Source organism: Rhinolophus ferrumequinum, chromosome 22, assembly GCF_004115265.2.
Source record: "Rhinolophus ferrumequinum isolate MPI-CBG mRhiFer1 chromosome 22, mRhiFer1_v1.p, whole genome shotgun sequence".
In the NCBI taxonomy this organism is placed as follows: domain Eukaryota; kingdom Metazoa; phylum Chordata; class Mammalia; order Chiroptera; family Rhinolophidae; genus Rhinolophus; species Rhinolophus ferrumequinum.
The window spans coordinates 49,273,225-49,300,275 of record NC_046305.1 but is presented as its reverse complement, the minus strand read 5'-3'; the positions used below and the strand labels follow the sequence as shown (position 1 = coordinate 49,300,275).

Sequence of the window (27,051 nt, the reverse complement as noted above, 5' to 3'; positions counted from 1 at the left end):
ACCTCAACCTTCCTATCCAGCTTTAGATCTATCCCGTCATACTCTATCAGCTTCCCTGGATCTCCCACACATGTCCTGGGCTTTCTCAGGGCCATGTCACTCTTCGCCCTTCAGCTTCATCATTAAATGCCATGTCCCTCATGTAGCCATATTGTATCTCCCCGCCATGAAAAGTGATTTCTTATGCCTCTGGTTTTTCATAATGCCATTTTTCTTGTACTTCATATTGATACACCGTATAATAGCGCTTTGTTTCTACACATGTCTTGCTTACACTTTTAAGTTACAGACTCCCTAGGGACAGAGAAAATGGTGGAACCAGCCAGGTGCTCTGGTCATCAGCTTCTGCCTTTCAACTCTGTGATGCTGGGTCACGTGTTTCGGGACAGGCAGACCCAGCTACTTTCTAGCTGGGTGACCTTCTTTGTGTCAGTCACTAACCCTCTTAGAACCTAATTCCTCATCTATAAAGCGGGGTTAAGAAAAGTACCTTGAGGGTTGTAGTGAGGGATAAGTGAAATAACCTAAGTGCTCAGTACAGTGCCTGATTCAAATAACTAGCTGTTGTGACCCACCTGAGGCCCTTACAGGACTTGGCACCTAAATGAAGGAAACACATTGAAGGAGAACACCAACCAAGACACAAGTAGAAATGGAATGACAATATGTTCATTGAGTGAGTACGAAGGGAACAGGATAATACTGTGTGATTGTGCAACAAACTTTTTATCTGAAGCCTTTAAAAGACTTCCTCTGTTTTAAACTGAGAATATTCTCTGGAAGTATGTTATAAGCCCATTGAGATGAAAGGTTGCTAAAACTGAGGCATACTAAGGAGAAAGAGTTGCCTGGGGTAACTCTGAGTCACTAGTAGAATTCTGAATACAGCTTAGAATTCCAGCCTCTCCTCCTCCCCGCAAAAGGGCAAAGCATTGTACTCCTGCGCCTACACTGGGACTCAGATACGAATTAAGACCTCCAGACTTTAAAATGGACATGTTAGAGAGAAGATTGAGCATGCACCAAGTATTAGATGGCATTAAGGAACTATTTTTAAGCTCTTTGGGTACGGTAATAATATGTGGTTATGTTTCAAAACAATGCCCTTTATCTGTCAGAGGTACATTCTGATGTCTTTCCAGATACAGTTCTGGGATGGAAGCAGAGGGAGAAGACCGAGACAGCAGAATGTCAGTAATTACTGAAACCGGGGGACAGGTACATGGGTCCCAGTATGTGGGACAGGTACGTAGGAGGTACTATTCTCTTTTCCTTTGTGTATATTTGAAGATTTTCATAATGAAATGTTAAAAGGGACATTTTCAGCATGGAAAGGTAAACGTCCACATTCTTTTTCTTCTTCTTTTTTTCATTTTTACTTCTGGAAAGATCTAACTAAGGTCACAGATAGGAAAGAACATCTGGTTCTCCATAGCAGCTCTCTTCAGCCACCGGATTTGACATAAAACAGGGGTGCTGAGTTCATGTCCCAATATGGAGGGATAAAGAAAATAAACCTGCCTCGAAGCACCTCTTCAGCTTGGTGGTCTCAGAATACAACTGGGTCACAGTCATAAGGAGGGAAAGGAGAAAGGCAGGAATACATTAGACAGGATTCTGTTAAAGAGAGGACTCTGCACGTTGGTTACTTGTGCAGATCGAACTAATAAAAGCATTGCTGTCCCACTTCATCTCTTATCAGCTTCCAGTCCCTTCCGCTCTCACATTGCCTCACTCCCTCTCTCCCCACTCACCTTAGACAGCTTGAGCCCTTCTGCTCTGACATAGGACCGCGGTGCCACGACTCATTATCCAGCGGCCAGTTTTGTTTTCTGATAACACAGAATTCTGAGTGATGGTAGTTTGTGGCAAGACAGTTTGCATGACTCCTCTAGCCTTGGGCGGCACCACCCTCTTCTCCTCTCAACCAAGGGCTTGCACTGATTGAGAAATCCATCACTAAGGGCCTTTGGATGCCAGCTAGGTTTCGCCCGCGCTGCTCTCAGCCTGTCATGCCTTCTCTCCTCTTTCTAACCTGCTCTTCATTACACTTCAGCTCAGACATCCCCTCCCCCAGAAAACTTTCCCAACCCCCCAGTCAGAACCAGTGATTCCTTGCTTTTTCCTCCCACTGCACTTTGTTTATAGCTGGGATGACTATAATTTAACATCCTTTCTAAAAGTGAAAAAGGGTCCTATCACAACTATACCAGCACAACAGCAAAAATTGGGAGTACACCAGGGCTCACGGTCATCAACGTCTGTCTTTCGCATTACACTCTCCTCACTCTGCCTTAATTAATTATGTAAAATGTCTGGGTCCCCCACCAGGGTTTAATGTCTGGAATGGTACTTTGCCCTCAGCAGCTCTAGGTGTACTCATATATTTATGGAATAAACACTTTATCAAGTGTCTTGAATTGCTCACTTACATTTTAAAAAATGTGAATATATTTATTTTGCTAGACTACCTATTACAAAGAGGTAGGATTTATGTGTGTTTTTTAAGAAAACATTTTTTAAAGCTAATGCACTTTTTTGCTTTGGTATTTAACTTTATATTTCTGTGTGCGTCTGTGTGTTTCAATTAATCTTCAAGCACCTTCAGGACAAGGAATATGTCCTGTTATTCTATATCCCTCATAGCTTGCAGCTAAGATAAGAGCAGGAGAGAGAAGAAGAAGAAGAAGGAGAAGGAGAAGGAGAAGGAGAAGGAGAAGGAGAAGGAGAAGGAGAAGGAGAAGAAGAAGAAGAAGAAGAAGAAGAAGAAGAAGAAGAAGAAGAAGAAGGAAGAGGAGGAGGAGGAAGGGAAGGGAAAAGGGAGAGAGAGAGAGAGAGAGAGAGAGAGAGAGAGAGAGAGAAAGGAAACTTGACAGCATACCAGCATGCACTCATTGATAAAGTTAGCAAGGAAAGTATATATTGGAGATTAAAGGTCACAGTCCTTGACCCCAAGGAGTTTTCAGTGTGATAAGAGGTGAAATAGGGTCAGTGAAGGAAGGAAATGGGTGTTGCACTGTTGTAAGACAGTAGGAAACAAACCAGAGAGGAATAGACCCTCCATTAAAGGGTCTTTATTTGGGATAAAAATAAATGGCCAAATCCCACTCTAAATCCATTTGATAAAGAAATTCAAAAAAAAAAAAAAAAAGTTTAGCATCAGAGTCTCAGAATCTTGTGAGCAGACCCTCACATAATTCCTGCTTATTCACCAGAGAAAAGTGACTTTTAGTGATTGTTTTTATTTTAGAATGCTTTCTTTTTAGAGTCATATCCCTTCTAGGAAAAAGTGTAGTTCATAAATGTTTTTTGTAGGCAGAGCGAATTTCTTTTCTAGGCCTCTCTGATATCACTGAGGCAAAGCCATAGCTACAAAACAGGGTAAAGTACCGAGTATTTTCATAAAGGAGGTCTATCTGGCTTGACCAAAGAACGGGAGCTGCTCCCGGCACACTCCCTAGAAATACCTTTTAGTAACTTTCAAGTGAGTTTTTTTGTATATGAAGTTTCTTTCCACTCACCCAGGTTTAAAGCAAAAACAGAACCTAGGGGGTCAACCATTTGGCTCCGTCATTAACTAACTGTGACCTTAGACGAGTCATCCCCAAAGTTTAATGTTTGGACACAATTAAATTGAATCAGAGCCTCTCCCTCTTGCCCGTAAGAATTATAATACTACTTTCATTGCTCATTTTGTAGGTTGATGTGAGATGCCTAGACAGCTGGTGTTCAAATGCAAAACATTAATTCCTATTAAAGATAAAACCACAGGCCCCAAATGGCATCACTTGTGCTGAAGCCCATGATTTAATACCTGACCTAATTGCTGTTTCAGCCTCTCCCAGAAACATCATCTTAGTTAACCAGTCTGGAATTATTTTGGTCAACACCAGTGAGGTAGTCTGTCACAGGGGCCCACTCCATCCACCATATAAAGAAGAGGCAATCTGCATGAGAAAAACACTTCCCCCCCCCCCAAAAAAAAGGAGATGTCAGGGATCTAAATATAATCCTTTTCTTTTGTTACTAGCTCCCTTGCCCCACCCTTCTTCCTATAAAAACCTTCCATTTTGTACAACCCCTAGCAGCACCCTTCTAGCTTGTTAGATGGTATGCTGCCAGATTCATGAATCACTTACTAAAGCCATTTAGATCTTCATATGTACCGGTGCAATTTCGTTTTTTAACAGTCCTTAGACCCTAGGGTGGAGGAACGGCTTTGTTCGGAGGTGTAAGTTCTGCCTTCCGACAGATCCCAATTTCACTGTCTTCTACGAGGGCAAGTAAGCCCCAAATTAGACACACAGGCTGCTCCAACCGGTGACAGGTGCCCTTGATTGCCAGAGAAAGGACAGCAGGGCAGTGTCCACAGCCTCTGTAACCAGAAGACTCTACAAGGCCAGGACACGTCCCTGCCAGAGCCTGCTTTAGCGTTCAGTCCCCCAAAGAGATGGAAAAACACCAAGTGGAAAAGTTTCAGTTCATACAATACAAAATACAAGGTGCCACATCCAAAAGGCAAAACTCTATTCAGGTCACTCCTTCACGCCCAACCCACATGAGCCTTTAGTAGGGGCCTGAAAACAATACTGTCCCCTTCCCAGCCTGGTTTACTTTAAGTGGACAAACAGCCACATCTGAGCACCCACTGAGGCCGGGGTGAGTTCTAAGGAGGTCAGGTATTTGAAGAGACACAGCCAGGGAGGGGGGAAGAGGGAGGGAGGGGGGAGAGAGAGAAAACTCACTGGGCAGAGCACAGGGTAGCTGACTTGTGAGAGGGTAACATTTGTTTTTTTCATTTCTTTTTTCATCTAACGTATACCAAGCACTTACTACTGTGGATGTGCAAGGTACTCCCATCGGTACTAGAAATGGCAACGCAGATGTAATCACTGTCCTCAAGGAATTTACGGCCTATGGGCAATTAAAATGATTACATTAGAGTGTGATAAGCAGAAGGGACACAGAATCGGATCATATATGGACATGCACACAGGTGGCAGCTGTAAATAGCAGTAGACACAAAAATCAAGGCAGGTCTATCCTGTAACTCCAGCTCCAGCCTCCAAAGAGACACTCCTAGACCCAAGTCAAGGTACGTCACACCTCGGGGTGTCCTACCTCTCATCTCCCAGCTCTAGTTTTTTAGGAGGTGAGGGATATAAATCTGAAACTACTGCACTGCAAAGGGAGATACAGAATCTGGTGCTTAGGACAGCAGTATGATACCACGCAGTGTAGACTTTAGAACTGAGCTGGCCAGGGTTCAAACACTATGTAGCTCTCTCACATGCTATTAGGTTGAATCACAGGAAAGTACCGATATTCAACCATTTTTCAGTTTTGCATAGTTTGCCTTCTGTACTAGAGGTAAATCACTCTACCTCAGTTTTACTTCCATCAAGTGTTAATACCTACCTTTCCGGGATATTGCAAAAATGAAGTGAGAAGGTGTAATGAAAATATCTGACAGAGTAGGTGTTCAATAAACGTCAGTTTCCCCAAAGGTAGAAAGAGGCGTAAGAAGAAGAAAGAGCTATTTCTGGTCAACACTGAGTTGAGGAACACAAGAAAAGAGATTACAATGAAGTATCTTTGGATTTTGATGTGGGAAAGGCTGTGCATGTGTGTGTATGTGTGGTTTGGGGGGGCTGAGGGGGCGCCCAGGAGGTATACGGGAAATCTCTGTACCTTTTGCTCAGTTTTGCTGTGAACCTAAAACTACTCTAAAAAATAAGGTCTGTTAAAAATATGGGGGAAAATGTGGTACCTTGGGCTTGTTTTACTTAGAGTCTGAGCTCAGAGGCCCCATATACACACGGCCTTGGGGATCACACTGCTCTCTGACTTAACAATTCTCAGTGTGTCTCGAGCTGTTCAGCCCCTGTGGTCTCTCTGTTAAAATGTGGTCGAGTCCCAGAAGCCTCTGTTGATCTGGCCCAAGTGAGCTGGCAAGTGAGAAACCATATACGTAAATACCAGTGACCTCAGTGCTTCTCTCCCTACCCACCCCCACTCCCCCCCCCCCCCCCCGCCCCCCAGCACATTCCTTAGTAGGACCAATCTCTCTCACTTGGCTGGAGCCTCTGGGTCCACAAATAGACCTGGCTGGGCTTAATTTAGCAAAGAGCAGGCCTCCTGTAAACGCCAGGATGAGGCCGGAGCCCCTGCAATCCCCAGGCTACCTTTGAGGAGACAGGGGCCCAGCCCCCCTGAAGGGGCTGAAAGGATGCTCAGAATGATTTGTTTCCCTCAGCTATTTAGGAAGGGAGGGCGGGGGGCATCCTGCACTTTCCTTGACTTCTCTTTGGGCCGCAGGTATAGAACTGCAAAGGGAGTAAAAATTTACTTTGGAGTTATAAAGTATAAAAACCAGGGGCAGCCGGATGGCTCAGTTGGTTGGAGTGTGAGCTCTCAACAAGGTTGCCGATCCGATTCCCGCATGGGATGGTGGGCTGCGCCCCCTGCAATTAAAGAAAACGGCAACTGGACTTGGAGCTGAGCTGCGCCCTTCGCAAGTAGATTGAAGGACAACGACTTGACTTGGAGCTGATGGGCCCTGGAGAAACACACTGTTCCCCAATAAAAAATTTTTTTTAAAAGTATGAAAACTATATGAATTCTTCTACAGATAAATTGGTGCACAGGAAACGTATGGCCCACTCAAGATTTTTAAATTATCTGTATCATCTAACATGCTCTGACATTTATCCCCAAATTCAGCTCACTGGCTTTGATCTCGTCTCCATAAGGGATACAGCCCCTGATTGGCGCCCTACAGAGTCCTGCGAAGTCACCACTCCCTTGGGAGCCTAGCTGTGCCTTGAAGCCAGGTCTTGTGAACAGGCCACTCTTCTGAAGCTGGGACCAGGGACAACCCTTGGACTGTAGACTCTACACCTACGCAGTCCAGGATGATGGCCGCGAGACACACGTAGCGATCGAACCCCTGAGATGTGACTAGTCCAAACTGAGATCTGCTATAGGGATTTCAAAGAATTCGAACATGCTGATTGCCAAGGCCAACCACAACAAAAGAACGCAAAATCTCCCTTTGTAAATATCGATTTCATGGTGAAATAATATTTTAAATATATTATGCACATTCACTTCATATAATTCTTCTTACTTTTCTTTCAATGTGGCCGCGAGACATTTTGAAATCTCATCTGTGGCTCCCATGATATTTCTGTTGAACAGCGCTGCTCTCTAAGATGTTAGGAAAAAAATGTTCTGGCTCTAAGTGTATTACATGTCATGAAGACATGCTCTGACCTGCATCACCGTTTATCCTGCCGTGTCAGAGTTTTATGGGGTCATGGCATTCATCAACCCACAAAAAAACAGAAGTGACTCCAGCTCATAAGTGAAGCAAAACTATTTAGGGAATTGGACCACAGGCCAGCGCAGACTGTGTTCAAACACTAACCTGTAAGTGTCAAGAGGGCAGGGACCCCCCTTTATTTTCTCACCACTGTATCCCCCTGGAAGGCACAGTGTCCATACACAGAAGATGATTATATCAAATGAACGGATGTCGTTCTAAATAAAAACAGCGCATTCTTAATTCTCACTGTCAAGAATGTCCTCTACTTACACTGTTTCTTTTCTCCATCTGTTTGCTTCCTACTTCTGCCAACCCTTCTTGGAGACATGGTCCAATTCCAGGAAGAGATGGAGAGTCACCTGGAGTGCTCCAAGGCACAGCTTGTGGGCCTCTCGGGTGGAAGAGATAGCAAAGGATGGAAAGGTGGTTTTCTCTTCCACCTTTTGCGTACAGATGAGCCTTACTTGCAACTTTTCGGGTGTTTGCAACCAATCAACACAAACTTTCTGAGTTTCTATTAGAGGCTCAACAATGTTGAAGATTATGCTGAAAGCTACAGAGGAAGTTTGAGAGCAAATCCACCCCACGAAGTGTTTATAATTTTAAAGGAGGGATAAGAAATGTATACAACGGAAAGACAGTTGTCAGCCAGGGATTCAATAGCATGTGTCAAAGAATGTATCTGAAGTGTAATTGCTGGAAGAGCACAGAGAGTGCTCTTCAGGCAGCTACGATGAGAAAAGGCCCGTCTGAGCAGCTGGGATCTGAGTTGGACTCAGAAACTTGAGGAGGGTTTGGATAAGCAGAGAAAAAGGATACAGGTATTCCAGGTGTGAACAAGGATGTGTCAACAGGTAATTAGCACATGTGAGGGACAGTGACTCACTCCAGGAACATGTTTGAAAATACACAGGTAGTAGGAGAATAAGCCCCTGACTAATCACTGTCCCATTTTTTTTTCATTCTCCTTTGCAACATGACCCCTTTAACACACTCTGTCATACTCATTGACTTCAATTCTTCTCCACTCATTTTTTTGGTTAAAACTACTGCAATCAGGCTTTCGACGCCATCTGTCCACTAAAATTAATCAAGATCACAAATGACATGTTGGTAAATCTAAAGGTCAGTTCTTAGTCATCACATTACTTGAGCTATTAGCAGCATTTCAAAAGGTTGATCCCTCCCTTTTCCATGATACACTTTGTTTACTTGGCTTCCATGACTCCAGACGCTTGGCTTTCCTTCCACTTCACCAGTTGCATTTTTTCTGTTTCCTTTGCGGGTTCGTCCTCCTTTCCCCAAACGACTTACATTAGAGTGACCCAGAGCTAAGTCTTTGGCCCTTTTCTCTTCACCCTTGGTAGGTCTAACTCCCTCGGTGATCTTATAGTCTCATGGCTTTAAATACCATGTATATTCTGACAACTCCCAAATTTATATCTCCAGCCCAACCCTTTATCCAAAACTTCGGGCTTATAGACTTAACTTCTGACTTGGTATTACTACGGGAAGGGTCCAACAAATATCTCAAACACAAAATATCCAAAATTGAATGCCCACTTTCCACCCTCAAACCTGCTGTATACGCGGCCTTCCCTATTTCAATTAGGGTAACTCGATCCTTTCAGGTGCTTAGACCAAAAACCTGGAGTCTTCCTTGATTTCTTTCTTTCTCTCACATTCCACATCCAATCCATCAGCAAAGCCTGTTGGCGCTACCTTCACCCCTTCTTCCCACATCACCTGCTACGACCTGTGCGTGTCTGCTCACTATCATGTCTTATGTGGATTACTGCAAGAGCTGCCTAACAGCCCCTCTGGCTTCTGCCCTCGCCCTTCTACATCCTATTCTCAACACCGTAACCACGGTGATCTTTTCAAAAGTCAGATAGGGCTGTCATTTGTTAGATCTCTCTTCTGCTCGCCACCCTTCAATGGCTTCCCTTGTCCATCAGAGTAAAAGCCAGAGTCCGTAAAATGATCTAGAAGGGCCGATCTGGTCTGCACCAGACCCATCACCCCCGGGGACTCATCTCCCAGAATTCTCACCTTTTCTCACGCTGCTTCAGCCTCCGTGGCTTTCCTGCTTTTTTCTCTGCTTGAAACGTTCTTCTCCCAGTTATATGTGTAGCTAACTTCCTCATTTCCTTCAAGGCGTTGATTAAAAAGCACTGTCTATGGCATAGTCACTTTGGAAAACAGTTTGGCAGTATCTCATAAATTAAAATATGTGCTTATATATGACCTAACAATTCCACTACTGGGTATTCACCCAAGAGAAATAAAACAAAGACCTGTACATGACTATTCATAGCAGTTTTATTCATAATAGCCAATCACTGGACATAACCCATATATTTATTAACAGGTGAATGGATAAACAAATTGCATTATATTCAGATGCCGGAATACTACTCAGCAATAAAAAGGAATGAACGACTGACACGAAAAACATGGATAAACCTCAGAATCATTATGCTAAGTGAAAGGAGCCAGACTCCAAAATCTATACTCCATTTGTATGAAAGTCTAAACTAAGCAATAGACAGAAAGCACATCAAAGGTTTTCTGCAGCCAGAAGTGTGAGAAGATTACCAATGGGACATATGGCAACTTTCGGGGGTGATGGAAATGTTTTATACATCACTTATATGGTGGTTGTTTTATATGCGCACGCGCGCGTACACACACATGACGGTTGGATAATTAAGTTTGCGAACTTTGAGTAAGTTCACACTCAAATTCATCAAACTGTATTCTTAATAATGTTGATTTGAATAAAAAAATGAAAAGAAAAACAGAAATGAAAAAAAGAAGTGGCAATGCAAACAACAAGTCCAGAGGGGAAGGCGCAGGGCCTAGAGACCAACCTGGGATACTTCAGGGCTATGAACGCTGTGAAGGAAACACTTAGGAATGAATCTCCCGCCATTGTTCACGCTCATGTTTATTTACTTCCCATTCCATGCCACCTCTGTAAAAAAGTAGGGAAGTCATGAGGTAGACAGACTTGCAGGTGGCTCACGGTGTTCAAGCCTTCAGGTAATTCCCTCCCCTTGAGTAGGGGCAGGATGTGTAACTTGCTTCCACCCAATAGAATATAACAAAGGTGACAGAACTCCCATCACCGTGTTACATTTTAAGACTGTCTTGCTAGCACACTTGCTCTAGAACCTCACCTCGCTGACTTGATAAAGGCAGTGGCCATGTGGGAAAGCCACGTGGCAAGGAACAGTAGGTGTCCTCAAGGAACTGTGGGCAGCCTCTAGCCAACATCTAGCAAGAAGTTGGGACCCTTAGTCCTACCACCACAGGGAAATAAATTCTGCCAACAGCTCGAGTGAGCTCAGAAGATTCTTCCCCAGCCAAGTCAGCCAGGCCAAATGAGACCCAAGCAGGAAACTCAGCTGCACTGTGCCTGAACTGAGGGCCCACATAAACTATATATATATATTTTTTTAAAGATTTTATTGGGGAAGGGGAACAGGACTTTATTGGGGAACAGTGTGTACTTCCAGGACTTTTTTCCAAGTCAAGTTGTTGTCCTTTCAATGTGCCATTCAGCTTCAAGTTGTTGTCCTTTCAGTCTTAGTTGTGGAGGGCGCAGCTCAGCTCCAGGTCCAATTGCTGTTGCTAGTTGCAGGGGGCGCAGCCCACCATCCCTTATGGGAGTTGAACGGGCAACCTTGTGGTTGAGAGGACGTGCTCCAACCAACTGAGCCATCCGGGAAGCAGCTCAGCTCAAGGTGCCGTGTTCAATCTTAGTTGCAGGGGGCGGAGCCCACCATCCCTTGCGGGACTCCAGGAATTGAACTGACAACCTTGTGGTTGAGAGCCCACTGGCCCATGTGGGAATCGAACCGGCAGCCTTCGGAGTTAGGAGCACGGAGCTCCAACCGCCTGAGCCACGGGACCGGCCCATAAACTATATATTTTAAAATCACTTTCTCAATGTGGCCTCCTCTGACCCCTATTTAATACTGCAATCTGTCCTCTACTCTTAAAACTTTCTGACCCGCTTACCCTGGTCTATGATTTTCTTTTTATTCCCCAGAGGACATGTCACTGTCAAATATTCTACATATTGGACATAATTATTTATAATGTTTAGTGTTCAATATCTGTCTTCTCATGCTAGAATATAAATTCCCTGAAGACAGGAATGCTTATCTGTTTTGTTCATTGATATTTATTCCAACCACTTCCAATAGCACCTGGAAAGTTGTAGGTGCTCAAAAAACATCTATAAATGAATGAGGCCTAATTCATGTCTAAAGTAGGATCAAACTATTCTTATTCTCAGCAGAGACAGAGCACAGCTAATCACTATCTGTCACATACTGAGACTTCATGTACCTCAAATCTACTACTAGGTCACCTCTGAGTTTGTTCTTCTTCAAATTAAAATCCCAATTCTATTGCCCTTTGCTCATAAGCCTCATTTTCTCATTTTTATTTTGGTTTGAATATGTCCCAATTCCCTCTGTATTTCTAGAGTTCCACACCAGACTCAGCACAAGTTTGACAGGGCAGTGTACGTGGATACGATTAGCCTGGTTTCCACCCACATGGCCACCTCCACCTGTTTCACAAGTGAAAAACGAGGTCAGTGCCACCTTTTACTGCAGATACATCAGTGAGACAATGCCACCTCTTCCTGCCACAACCTTGGTGAAAGCTGCTATGAAAATAGATACCGTTTTACCAGAGCTCTTTCTTTTCTCTTTAGTCAGACCTTAGTACAAGGCAGATTTATTCACTACAAAAAAACACCCAAACAAACCCATCATTTGCATTTGAAAGAGGGACCAACTTTAAATTCTAAAGAATGTTCCAAGGCCTTGCTTATTAACCGGAGAACCAGGCCATGTAGCTACTGGGAGACCAGTGCACTCCCTGAGACTATGAGTGGCCAAGGTGGCTCCGTGAAAATGGGGACAAGGCACCAACTGCATAGGACCAGTACGTGCTTGAGTTCAATATGTATAAAATGCAAACGCAGTGCCTGGCATGCAGCAACGCTAAATGGGTTTCCTCCTCCACAGAGTTTAAATGGGAAGCATTCAGCATTTATTTTCCATGTGTATGTGTGAACAAAGAGGAGGGAGAGAGGATATGGGACCAAAAAGGACAGAAAGAGCTTCAGGCTGAGGAGAAGACTAATTAATACCAGAAGGTGGGACAAGACCTGGGTCTAGAAACTTCTGGAGAGAAATAGCTTGGAAGGGATAGAGGATTCTGTAACTGTTTTCCTCCTGACCATTTTTCTCCATCTTATATCGAGACCCTGGGGCACTGGTGACATACCCTGACACCTTGACGAAGTAGGGGAAACAGGAGAGGAAAGAGGAGAGAGAAATTAGGAAGCTGGGCGCTGAAGGCCAAGTCCGAGGTGGCACTTCAGGCCTTGTTGACATCACCACCTCTACCGGTAGCAATTCAGGCAAGCCCCCGTATGCGGTTCCTACATGACCAAGCTTTCTACCGCTGAAGGGAGCCCTGTGTCGAGGCTGCCAGGGGCCAGTTGCCACCATCCTGACTCTATCTGAGTCCTCTGAGCCTCCAGATGGCTTGGCAGCGAGTTGGGCTTCTCCACAGTCCCACAGCCTAGAAGGGATCAAAGAGGACGAAGACGCAGAATAGGGGCTGCCCCCCCATCTCTGAGGGATCTGCTTCTCCGAGCCCCGGCGTCCATGCCCTCCATTTGATTTCTGTGCCAGGAAAGACCCTAGGGTCCAGCTCTGGACTCAGGAGTTTCTGACTTTGGAGCAGAGTGATGACAACACACCCTGTCACCCATTGAGCTGTGCCAGGTGGACAGGACAAGGCTTATGTAAGCACGGAGCACATACTCAGCTTGACTAGAGAGAATCTGAGTAGGGAGGTCTGATGGAGTACCCACGAGGGGGGCAGCCACCCGTGTGGCCTCAGAGAGAAATGCTGAGACCTGTCAAGAAAAAGTGACCTGGAGGGACTTCCAGTGCCAAGACGGTCCTTTAGCAGCTCCAGGTCATGGCTTTCCTGCTGGCAGCCTCCCTCCACTTACCCAGGGGGCTCAGAGGAGGCCCTGTGTGTGTAAAGCAGTGGCCTTCCACCCTTCATGGCAGCGGTACTTTGCATGATGGGAGATGAAAAGCTGGCATTACAAGCAGCCGGTGCCTTTTATTTACTCCCAACCTCTTCAAGCCAAGTTTCCAAATAACTGGGATGGTAACTGCCCACTGTGGCCCAAAGTCCGTCCTAAAGTTGCTTGGCAAAACGCCATCTGACTACTAGCTCTGCTCGGAACAGCATGTACCAAGTTTCGTACTCCTCTTTTGGTGTGTGGGTGGATTAGCTGCTATTCAACACGATAGGGTGGGCTCCTTTCCAGTTTGCACCAGCCCCCACTCTATGCCTCTCCACGTACAACGGAGCCTCATTTTGCTGTGAGCTTTGTGAAGTTGAACTTGCTTGGATGAGAGGGCAAAGGCCAGAGTAGGAAGCAGAGAAAAAAAAAATGTTCACAGGGGCTTTTGGAAACATAAACGAAACTCCCGGGGAAGGCGTCTCGAGGCTGAGGAACTACACATCTTCTTTTGGCGGCAGGCACAGGGTACGGAATCGTTTTTCTATGAATGACTCTAGTTCCTGCTGTGTATAGTCTATTCCAGCCCAGTAGCGCAAAGGAGAAGAAAGTCGAAACTTCTGATAAGCATGTAAATCCCTTGATATTGTTGAAAACCAAGGAAGTCGTTGCAAGTGCCTGGACAGGGAACAAGGGCCCCTGGATTCTAGTCCCAACTTGACCTTTAATCTCCTATGTGACCTTAGGCAAGTTACTGTACTATTCTGGGTCTCTGTTTCTTTATCTTTAAAATAAAGGGTTTCTTCATGAGGAAAAGTTGAGTGAATGGTCTACAGGAACTCTCTAGATTATTTTTGCAACTTTTCTGTTAAGTCTAACATTATTTTAACATAAAACGTTTTCTTAAAAAGTGAAGAGGTTCTATAGATTAACTCTGAGATCCTCTCTACCTCTACACTGTGATTCTACGTTCTTATTTATCTCCCTTTCCAGTTGTCTAAATACGTATCAAAGCAGACTTTTGCCCACTCCTCCTACCACATACAAGACGTTGATTGGCCCCAGCAGAAACCTATTTTCTGTTTTTAGCATATCCTAGACCTTAGGCAATGACTGAAGTCTCCCAAAACCCGTTAACTACACCCCGTCCATACCCTCTCTGTTCCTGCCAACGAGTCAATTCATCAGGTAAGGAAAGGCTGCTTCTGGCAGTCCCTGCTCCCAGAATCTCAGTTTCCCCCTAGCAACGTCAGCTACCAGGTCACAGGACTAGGGTTCCCTGACATTGGCTGGCGGTTTTAACGCCATCTCAGCTCTGCGGGCACCTCCCCTATGAGAAGGTATCAGCGGAGCAGGGAGACGGGGAGAAAGAAAGCAACTACCTGCGCTAGGGTGACAGTATCCAGACGCTGTTCAGAACCACAGGATTTCAGAGCCGGGACGGAAATGAGTGGCCATCCGGTCCAGCCCACTCATTTTATACATAAAGAACCAGAGGCCCAGAAAAAGTGACTTGGCTTAGCCAGGAACCTGGCAGTCTTCTTGATTCCTTTCCCTCCATCTTCCCAACCATCACCACGCCCTACACATATTTCCCTTCCTAAATATTTCACAGATCGCTTCCCTCCCCTCTCTTCCTATTGCCACGGGCCGTCATTCAGACCCTCGTCATCTCTTTAAAATTTTATTTTACTTTTTAGCTTTTTAAAAATAGACTTTATTTTGTAGAGCGGTTTTAGGCTCACAGAAGTACAGGGAGCTCCCACTTCCCCGGTCCTCACACACACACAGCTTTCCCCATGTCAACATCCCCACGAGTGACACCGAGCGGCCATCGATGAACCTGCTGGACACAGGATTGTCACCCACAGTCCACAGTTGACATTAGGGTCCATGCTAGGTGTTGTACATGCTACAGGTTTGGACACGTGTATAATGACAGGTATCTACCATTCCAGTATCGTACAGAATAGTTTCACAGCCCTAAAATTTTTGTGTGCTCTGCCTATTCCTCCCTCCCTCCCCGCCAACCCCTGGCCACTACTGATCTTTTTACTGTCTCCAGTCTGTCTGTCCCCCAGTCTGTCTTCCGCACCTCCCAGAAGGATCTAGATGTTCCCTGCTGTTTAAATGGCTCCTTTTCGTCCTTGGGATGAAGTCTACACTCTTTAAAATGGCACAAAGGATTATGTCCTGCATACTCTAAACCTCATCCTATACGCCTACTACTTAAGGTATCATCACAGAAATAATCTAATTCTGCACAGGAACCATGTGGTTTCTTGCCTCTAGGCTTTTGTTTCTGGCGACAGCCCTTTTTTTCCACCCCACCATCCACTGACTAACTCCCCTTGGCAGACAAAACTCAGGGGTCCTCTCCTCAGAGAATCCTCTGTAGAATTGTCTTCCATCTATTCTCTTCAGTTGGGTTAGAGAGGCCTCATCCGGGTTCCCTTACACCTTGTACACGTCTCTGCTTCTGCTTTTCACCACACTCTATCACTTGTGTTTTACCCAGCTTTGAAGGCCCAACACCTAGCGTAGTACTTGGAATATAGCAGGTACCGAATTCGTGTCTGTGAATGAATAAATGGGTTAATTCAAAGCTCTCCATCATCTGCTCCCTGCTTACCTTTTCAGTCTCATCTTACCACCAGCGATCACAAGCCCTCAATACCACATGCTCTAGTCACACTGAACAACGTGAAGCGTGCAAAGCACACAGCCCTTTTCTTTTTGGCCTCTGGGCCATTGTATATGCTATTTCCTCTGTCTGATGTGGTTTTCCCCATTCCTTGTTGTGGGGGGTATCTTTTAAGATACTTCACACACGTGGCAAGGAATTTCCTGGTGGATTTTTATCATTCTTCTTCATACTATAGAGCAATCTGTACATACCTCGATGGGAGCCCTTATTATGGCACTTTTATTTATTTGTTGATATCTTTCTCCACCAGAATCTCGCATAGTAGCTGTCATATAGTAGGTAGTTAATAGTTGTCTGAATTCATGAATGCATGTGTGCAAACGTGAGTACACAAAAGGCCAAGGTGATAATGCAAAAAAGACAATATTTGAGAAAGGAATCAACAATGCCTAGTCTTTCAACTATATCACAGGAAGAAGTGGCTTTGTAATCAGTTCATGCAAAAGCATAAATTATGTAGACATAGTTAAGGGTATAATTGAAAGTGAATTAGAATTAAGTCAGGCTCCAGCATTTAGTTTTAGATTTGTTTCCTAGTGACTACTCAAAGGAAAAATTTTCTTCTTTCCAACAGGCAAGTACTATGACTTTTAATTAAAAGCTCTTTTAAAAAGAGAAAAGTTACATTAAGCAAAAACAAAAAACACAGTTGTTTTGGTCAAAGGTTCCACAATTTTTTAAAAAATAACTATGACAGATATAGGAAAGTTGCTTTAAATATTTTTTATTGTGGTACTATATATATATATATATATATATATATATATATAACATAAAATTTACCATTTTAATCATTTTTAACTATGCAGTTCAGTGGCATTAAGTAAATCCATATTGATGTGCTATCCATCGCCAGAAGTTTTTCCCCAACTGACCATATCCATTAAGTAATAGTGTCCCATCCTGCCCACCGTCCTTCCTACCCCCGCAACTCTAGAGCCCTGGCAACAACCATTCCAATCTTTATCTCTATGAATTTGACCCCTCTAGGTACCTCATATAATTGGAACTATATAATATTTGTCCTTTTATGACTGGTTCATTTCACTTAGCATAATGTCCTCAAAGTTCATCCATGTTGTAACATGTGTCAAAATTTCCTTCCTTTCTAAGGCTGAATAATATTCCATTATATGTGTACACCATATCTTATTTATCCATTCCTCTATCAATGGACACTTAGGTTGCTTCTACCCTTGGTTACTGTGAATGATGCTGTTATGGACATAAGTATACAAATATCTGTTCCAGTTCCTGTTTTTAGTTCTTTTGGGTATATACCCAGAAGTGGAATTGCTGGATCATAAAATAATAATTCTATGTTTAATTTTTTGAGGAATCATCATGCCATTTTCACCGTGGCTACACCAGTTTATGTTCCCAATTAGCAACACACAGTGTTTCCAGTTTCTCCACATCCTGCTCAACACATATTATTTTCTTCTTTGTTTGTTTGTTTTGTTTTGTTTTGTTTTTATAAGGGCCATCCTTGTAGCTATGAAGTTTCAACTTTTTTTTAACGAGAACAAAAAGAGTGGTTACAACAATTTAATGAATGGAGTTTCTCTACTTACTTTCTACTTCCACTCCCAGAAAGAGAGGCAATGGACAAGCATGTCTTCACTGACCTCAGAAAGCTCAGAATGAGGAGTCAGCATAACAGTGCACAGACTTGGGCACACCGACTATGTGCACACCAAGCTTCCAGGGAATTGTTTCAAAATAGTTTGGCCGAAGTCGTTTTTATTTCTCTCTCTTTATATTTCTCCCTCCCTGATTATGTACATTATAAAGTTCATGTAACTAAAACATAGGGGGACAAAAACCTTAGCAGCTAACTAAACAAGGTATCCAAGTGTAAAAGGAAAACAAAGTCAACTCTGTTTAATATAACAAGAAAACCATTCACCCTGCAACAGCAACAGCAACCATCACTTTGGACCACAATCTGAGAAGCGTATATTTTCTAGTATGCGTCTCCAGGTATGCGGGATACTAATAATCCTTTGCATTTATTTAACATCTAACACATTGAAACATGTTTACATATGGGAAGAAGGACCGGACAGGAATTCATGCTTCCATTTGAGGAAACTAAGGTTCAAGGAAATTATGGACAAGGCCATAATTTGTAGCTAGGAAAAGTGTAGCTAGGAAAAGGTGGATTCAGAATTCAGGTTTTCCTATCGAGCCCAAAACGTATGTCCTTGCATTTTGATATCCCTCTAAGATACTCATCTTTCTGTAAGAGCCTTCCATTGGTTCAGGTCAGGTCCCTAAATCATATAGCCTGGTGGAGTTCCTTGGGACGTCACTGAACTTTTGGGTGTTTGGCCCCAGATGGTTGCATGGACGCCGTTAGCCATCATATTGCCCGACACCTAAAGAAATCAGGCTAGGACGAAAGAAAATCAGTCAGTGAGCCTAAAAGAAATTTAGCAAAGAGAGTAGATCTTAAAAGTTCTCATCACAAGAAAAAAAATTTTTTTGTGTGACTACATGTGGTGATGGATGTTAACCTGACTACGGACGGCGGTAGTAACCATTGCTCAATATACACATGTATCAAATTATCATATTGTACACCAGAAACTAACATAACGTTATGTCAATTACACCTCCATTAACACAAGAGATAGGTCTTAAAAAACAAACGAATACAATAAACTGAATTTAGAGCCAGACCAAGGACATCGCAAAGAATTAAATCAAGATGATAAAAAAATTTTAAACTATAACCAACCACAGTCATAATAATAATTTTTACAATATCCACTTCAGCTCAGAGAAGTGTCCAAGTTAACACAGGTAGCAAGTGGGAAAACCAAGATTCCGTATCGGGTTTGTCCGGTTCATGACTCTTAGTTACTAGGCTCTGTGATAGCTGAGTAGCAGAAATGATGAAAATTTGGTAGGCAAGTCAAGTCAGTAGGCTGTTTATTATGGTTTTAAAAACCCAGCTGCCAAACAAACAAACAAAACCCTTAGCTGCATAAACATGCTACGCATAAACTTCAAAGTCTGCTCAGGAAAAATATCATTCAATCCGGAAGATGAGAAACCACAGCTCAGAGAAGTCAGGCAATTTAAGGATCAAAAAACAACAGAGCACAAGTCCTATCGACAGTCAAATCCACTTTAACCTTCCAACATCGATTATGTCATATTTAAGCACGGACTGTATCGGGTCCAGGATGACAATGTCCAGTTTCTCCCGATGCCTGTATTATTGGATCTGGCCCTGGTTAATGACAAATTCACACAAGTTTAACAAGTAAGCCGTCATCATAAGGCAAAACCACAGGGGATGGTGTCCTGTTTGGGGACTGGGTGTTTACCACACAGCAGCAGATTTCATAAATTCCAGGGTTGGACATATTCCTAGTGGTGGCACACTCAGCTATACTGAGAAGACGCAGGATTAGATAATCAACAGCAACAAGGAAATCAGCCAAGTTGCCACCCAGAAATTATTTACCAGAGCAGCTGCCGTCCAGAAATGAGAACAAGCCACTCTCCCTAGGAGTGGGCCATACTCAGCTGTGGACCACTCACAGTATTTCCTCACTTTGCTCCAGAATCAGGAGCTAGCTGTCTGTACTGCAATGGTTTCTCCTTTCCTTGCTTTCTAAGTTCAAAATTGTCTTTCCCAAAAACTGAACCTACAATTAATATTTGCTACCAAGAGGGGGCAGTGGTACCTAATCAGGTAGGTATATGCCCCAGGCGTCAGTATAATATGGTGTGACATAGACTATGGTATGTGTTTTTCTTTGTTGCGGGAAAGCAGCCTGTGTGTGTGTGTGTTTGTGTGTGTGTGTGTGTGTGTGTGTGTTTAACTGTTTACAGGAATTGACGCTTAAAGGATAGTTTAAATGCTCAACAGAAAAGTAGCCAGTCTTACACAACCAATTTTTATGTTTTAATATTTAATAATTTAATAATTTAATATTGTTTTATTAGTCCATGGCTAGCATGAGTCTTAGGATTATTTCTGAGTTCTCTGAACAGCTTGAAAGAGAGAAACTTTTAACTCTCTTTTTATGTACTTGCTTTGAGGTTGATACTTCTAAGTTTTTATATAACTCTAACTCTTACAGTTTCTCTTACAAATAATTAAAATCCTGTTAGCTTCCTTTATAATTAAGGATTGTATCTATTTTAGTCCCTCCCTCAATGAACTACATACAGGAGGACTTGCCACTTGGAAAGACAGAACCCTCTCTCCAGTCCTTTTCTCCTAAAATTTCCCATGTTTCCCTTCCCTGTCTCTCCTTACGACAGTAATTTTTCACTCCTAAGTTCAAATATCTCAACAAAATCTGCAGTAGCAAAACATACGTAAAACGATCAAATAATTACTATTCACGACAGACTTACATTACGTATGTTTCACAAACGCTGGTTTTATTTAAGAGAATCATGCATACAGCACCCCAATCATTGCAGATTGTAACTCTGTTGGGTGTGATTTAATGCTTTTACTATATTTAAAGAAGTCTCCTTCCCATGCTAAAGAGACATGAGCTGAGTCTGGTCACAGGACGGGGCTCTAAATTCCCATCTGACTCACTTGACCCCCATGTGATGCATCACGTGTCACCCTTGACGTCTCTTCACCAACATGGCTGTTGTTTAATTGTCCCAATCTTGGGGAATCATGATGTAACAAGGATGAACGTGAGACATCGTCGGGGCCCCAAATATCCCATGATGGCACATCGATTACTTTGAATTAAAGTTCCTTAACAAGCAGCCAGTGCCAAAAGGGCACCTTAAAACCCTCCTTTGTCTCACTGAGTGCAGGAAATAAACCTCCCCTGTGAAAGGTGCCCTCCCCACGCCTGGGAGACAACCCCTGATCGATCGAGTTCAACAACTCAAAGCTGAAAAAGTCTGTATGAACAAATCTTGTTGCCTCTTTTCTAAGGTACTACTTTGTTTAAATTCCTCATTGATGAATACCCGAACCTTGCTTAGATTCCTTTCTAATGGGCGCCCACTTTCTTTGTCCTGTCAATTTCTCACAAATGTATTGTTTGTCTAAAAAGTATGAAAAGGTGTCTGTCTGGTTCGAGCATTTCTTTGAGCCTCCTTATGACCCGACCGTCATATTGTGATTCTCGCACACACGTGTATTAAATTGGTTCTTCTCCTATTCATCTAGTCTTGTGTCAACTTCATTATGTTATTATTCGTCTCGCCATAAGCACCAAAGAAGCAGGGCGGGGTGGGGACTCTTTCCCTCCCTGACAACACATTCATGGAAATACCTGAGGATGAGATTAAAAGAGCCAAACCTCACCCTCATTTTTAAATATCATAGTAACTACTACTACTAGTAGGCATATAACTCCTACCCCCTCATATATGTACGAAACTATGAAATTTAGCAAAGTGCTTTGCTGTAAGTCTTCTTATTTAATCTTTAGGGCTGCTATGTATTCATAGCCCTCAACAAATGATTTTCAGTGCCGATGGTGTATGTATTAGTCTTGATGCCTGTTCTCTAGAGGCTGGAACAAGCTCAGAGAGGGTAATGTAGTTCCCTAGGTGGCCTGGTTGTCCACGGCTCCGATGTGGTGGTTTTATAACCCAGTGTCCTTCTATCAAAACAAAACTGCCCTGATTTCTATCAGTCCCTCATCACTACATGGTGTGATAAATTATTTTCAACTACGATGTGAATGATTAATAACGGATGTATGTGTTCTGCTCCTCAAAATAAGAGCATTTGAACTGACGCCTTTAGTGTTTCCCAAATCATAGCCAAATGGGATGCGTAATGTGACAGGTGGATTGAACAAAGACTTGGAGAGAAGGGAAAGGAAGGGACTCAGTGGTTTGAGATCCCTCAAGTCATATGGTGCCAGTAGCTGCCTGATTGTCCTGCATTTAACAGTAGGAAGATATAGGGCCATGTCTACTTCCTCTATGGGACTAATGACAATATTGGTCTAACAAAAAGGTTGTCGCCTCTGTACATGACAGTGTCCTGTGGCCACTCTTCCCCGCCTTCACGTAGCTCCTATAACCTTAACCACACTTCTTCTGGAAGTGGTGCCCTCTCATACCATGCCTAAAATGTTCCCTGAAGACTATCTCTTTAGCCACTGCAGAGCAGACCGTGAGACCAATGATTCAAGCTAAAAAAAAAAATCCTTTTCCTCAAATTATCTAACTGCCCCTACCTTTTGTCTTTCTTTGGGGACAGTGAATGGGAAAAGACCCTGCCTCTGCTCAGTGAACAAATTCATCCACTATTTCTACCCTGAGGTAAATACAGCCACTCAACCCCTCCCCCCACCAACCGCCTCATGGTTACCAACCCTCCCTTGGCAATGTCCTCCTTGACCCCTGGCAGCCCCATTGAGGCACATCACTATTTAGTCACATAAAAGATGAAAGGTGGGTCTGGACCAGTTTCAGGAAAATTCTGGTTAAAACATGGAAATCCAGGAAAGACGGAAAATAGGGCTAAACCCCCCAAAGTTAGCTGTCCACATTAGTTGAATTTACCAAATAATCATCCGGGTTTCACAGACACCCGTTACTCCTCTGATCCAGCAGTCTGTCCTGCTTCCCGGCCTTCTTCTCCACAGGGCAGAGCGCACATAGAGAATGGCAACATCTGCCTGGTCTTGGTGTAAACAGCTGGAGATTTACTCTCTGATAAAGTCAGAGGTGACCAGCTGCAGGTCACTCAGGTCACTTCAGTGCTTGCCCAGACACTAAGAGGACGGAGGAAACCAATACTGTGGTAACCAGTTAGGACGCTCAATCCGTGGAACCCATCGCCCGCTGTCCTCTCACCAAGATGCTGTCTCATCTCACCCTCTTCTCAGCCAGTTCCCTCAATCTTTCTTCCCCATCCCAACCGCTCAGCCCTCAATCAGAACAGCCCTCCCTTGCAGGGAAGCCACCGTTTCCCTCCTCCTCCAGCCGCTCCTCCATCAGTACCCTTTTCGTTCTACGGTGACTATTCCTAAGATTGAAAACGCCTACGATCCTTGTCTTGAAAGCTCGTTTGCAAAATCATCTTCGCAAACAAACATGACTTTCTCAGGGAACAGAAATACCCTCAGCCTTTTCTCCACTGTATCGTTTGGTGCCCCCATTGAGCCAGAGATCCAAGGGGCCCTTCTCCTCGGAATGCGGGACCTGGGAAACTACCTGCTCCAGAGTCACCTCTGACGCTTGTTTTAAAATGCAAATGTCCAAGCTCACCGTCCCGTCACTAAATCAGAATCGCTGTGGGGGGGGCGGGTAAAGAGGGGGGCAGAATCCACATTTGAAACCAGCTCCCACGGCGATTCCGCAGTTCCCCCCCGGAGTTACAGAGAAGGGAGGTAGAGAACAGGCAGAAGAGAGGTGGACCCGCTTGTCTGAGGTCCCACCGAGGGTGAGGGGGCGGCCCGGCCGGGAGCCCCCCTGCCTGGCTCCTCCACGCGGCGCGAGCTGGGAGGAGCCAGGCCTGCGGCGGGGCCGCCCCCCGCCCCCCGCCCCGGCCCGGCCCCGGCCCCGGCCCCGGCCCCGCACTCACCCGCTTGTAGACGTCCTCCCGGCTGGCCTCATACTTCTCCTGCATGCGCTCCTCCAGGAAGTAGATGCGCAGCTTGAGGCTGAAGTTCTCCTTCTTCAGGTCATTGAGGTGCTGGGACAGAGTGCGGTATCCATTAGACATGGTGGGCAACCCATGGGGAGGAGCATGCCCAGTCACCCCTTCACCCCGAGAATGCGGTACCCCTGCACCGCGGCATAAAGGCTACGGCGACATGGCCCTGGTGGCTGGCGCGCTCTCGGGGACTTGGGACTAGGCTCACGGCTCTGGGTGCCCGAGCCCAGCGCACTTTCCTTTTTTACCTCCAGGAGATATTTGTGGAATCCCTGACAGGCGAACACGCTGCGCGAACTCAGACACAAGTGGTGTAACCTGACTCCCAGCCAGGACTCCAGGCTGTCACCCTCCCAGAGCCTCCCGGGCCCAACAGCAGGCAGTTAACCACTTCTCGGAAAAGAGGGGGGAGGGACCCCACGAAGCTTCCAGGAAATGGGGAATGGGAGTAATTCCATGTGATGGTGGGGTTACAAAAAAGAGAAGGAAATGAAGGGGCGTGGGGTGTGAGTGGGTATTTAACCTCCTGGTGGCTGATTTGCACAATAAAACCCAAAGGAGTGTGGCCAGAAGCAAGAAACAAGGTTGCTACGGAGAAGAGCACGTGCCCACAAGATAGTGACCCCAGGCCAAACAGCCCCTTTCGGCCAGTTGCGAGTCTTAAAGACCTGCTAAACCAGAGGGGTCCCTAATTTCCTTTGAGGATCCAGAAGCTCGCTTCTAATCAGTTCCTTCCCAGTTTTCCTCCCTAGACTTTTAGGTCACTGAGGCGCTTTAAATAAATAGCTTTTATTACCGGTGAACCTCCCTCCATAGACACCAGAGCCACCCCCACGAAAGAAGGAATCTTCCAGTTCAGTGGAAATTTTGCAAACTCTGTTTACCAGTTACACCAGCTCGCAAAAAGGCAGGGTCAAAGGCTCCTCCCCACCAGGGATGAGGGAACGAGAGGGTGGGCGGCAAGGGGGGGAGGCGTCAGCCTGGAGCCCAGAGATTTCAGCCGGTCACTGGTTCTTAACTCAGGCACCTGCCAAGTGGGGCCAGGCACTCATCACCAGATCCTGCTCGTGAAGCAATTTAAGATCCTTGAGTGACAGCTGCAACATTAGCAGGAAGTGTTATTTATACCACATCACACGGGACATTGAAGGTGACTGGGTGCCACACAGATACCAAACACAGGTTCTTGGTTGCAGTAATATTAGCTTGAGGAAAAAAATAATCAATATTAACATCCCAAGTACAGACAACTGAAAAGTTTATAGTACTCACTTCCTCCCCAACCTGCCTGCTCTTCATTCTTCTCTTTCTTCACTCTTCATAATAATTCCATCACCTGAGTCTCCACCAGGTAGTACGTTAGGTGTACTACCTAATGGTAGTTAGGTACACACAGATAAAACAGTCTCAACCCTCAAAGAGCTGGGTACCTACATACATATAGGTATGTGTATTACGTGATAATCCTTTGTTAGTCATGCTTCTTACGTTTCATACTGCCATCCAGTGCACACACACAAATGAAATAAAAAGTTTCACAAAGTAATGGTGCCATCACTCTGTCTGAGGCATTCTGATGTGATCTATTCGCTTACTTTCTCTGAGAGTGACCCACTGAATTGATTTCATCCTAATGTTTGAAAAACATTGACTCCATGGGAACCCGGAAGACTGCCGTGATTCATTCTTACTGGGACGACGAGAGAAAACTTCCTAGGCCTTGGACTATGCACTTTGCTTTGACAGACAGAAAAAGTCTGGATGAATAAAGCGGCCCTGCAAAGGCATAATTAGAACTGCGCGTTCTCTCGAATAGATTTGAATTGTAAGTAGTCAACACATTTCTTACCACAGACCGTTGACAAGTTATGACAAAATATTCTCATTAAAAAAAATGTAGATATTTAAAATTCATATCCGCGAAATCTGTGCTCTTAGAATAAATGGATGTCATTTAGGCTTAGCGTGAGGAAGAGAAAAGACTAAATTAAAACCCAAGAAGATCCTCTTCTGGACCCAGCTCTGTTACTAAATAGCTGTATGACCTTGGTAGTACACTTCTCCAGAGGCCTAACTGCCCTCATTTTTAAAAAGTGGAAACTAGGTGATTTTTAAGGCCCTTTTCCTGGTCTAAGCTCCTAGAGGAATAACCTGGTTATTATCACCTCCGTTTTGCACAGAGGGAACCAGGATCCCAGCTTCAAGATTAGTGTTTGCTAATGCTTTTTATGTCTACTTGGATTCTTTTATCAAGTGAGATAATTTAATGAAAGTTTTATGAAAAGTCAAATTGGATAAGATTGCGGGGTGTCCTTATCCAACCCAGACATTTCCGTCTGCACATTAACGTCCATTTCCTCTTAAGCTTGGTGAGTCCTTGTTCTTCTATCCCTCTGACCCCTTTTCTGTATTGTTTCTGCTCCTTAAAATGAGTATTTAAATGATGGTTAGTCCTCAGCCTTTTTTTCCCTCTTCGTACTCTCTCCTTTTGAGATTTTATCCATGTTTAGGGCTATCATGTTTTGCCTCGCAAACAACCCCCAAATCTCCAACCTAGTCCTTACCCAAGATCTAGCCCTACAATATCCAACTCTCTACTAGAGAGTTCAACTTCGGTGTCCCATTGTCACAACAAACACCATAGCAAAAACTTTTGCAACAGTCTGTCACGCCTGCCAGAATTCCGTCCAGCCACCTGTTCTCCATATTATAGCTACAATAATGTTTTCAAAACTCATATCTTACCCTGTCGTGTCTCCTCCCTAAAACTCTTCACAGGCATCTCATCACTCTTAGAAACAAAGGAAAACCCCATCCCATCCCCTCAAGACACCCTGCCTCTTTTTTCAAGTCCTACGTAGTTTGAATCCCACCCAAACAAAGCGTCCCCTCCTACGCCAGCCTGGACAGAGTGTTTCCTCTTTTGAACTCCTAAGGCAAATATTAGCATTTTGTAAGTGTTCAGATGCTGCCTCGTGCTATTGCTTTTCTGCTGTCTTGAAGGGTTTTTTTTTTTTTTACACCTTTTAGGGCTATTTAACTTGTCGTGTGTTTATGTCTCTCCAACTAGTCTGTAAACTGCCAAGGAAAGGGTGAAGGATTTAGATGTCTTGCTATACTCCTTCCGGTCCCACAACAACCAAGAAAACCTCTTCAGTCACATTCATGCCACCGAGCAGTCACAGCTTGTTTAATCATCTCAGCCAGACGAGAGTGTTTTGAGGGCTGGCAAGGCGGATTTTGTGCCTTTGTGTTTTCATTGCATAGCATTTAGGAAGCACTCCCTGAATATTTGTTGAATGAATGAGTCGATAAGGATTCCACATATATTT

At 44.3% G+C, this 27,051-nt stretch overlaps 1 protein-coding gene across 11 annotated transcripts in view; it reads right to left on the bottom strand.

The window, feature by feature from the left end:
* The window catches only part of LOC117014346 (myomegalin), a 175,784-nt gene that overhangs the window by 98,246 nt on the left and 50,487 nt on the right, over positions 1–27,051 (bottom strand). For 9 of the 11 annotated variants that reach the window (XM_033092085.1, XM_033092084.1, XM_033092075.1 and 6 more), the window contains exon 4: positions 23,648–23,758. In XM_033092085.1, the coding sequence (XP_032947976.1) occupies positions 23,648–23,758 (111 nt within the window). Of the gene's footprint in view, positions 1–23,647; positions 23,951–24,515; positions 24,547–27,051 lie in introns of those variants that run through there. The other 2 variants (XM_033092091.1, XM_033092090.1) reach the window with 2 other exon arrangements.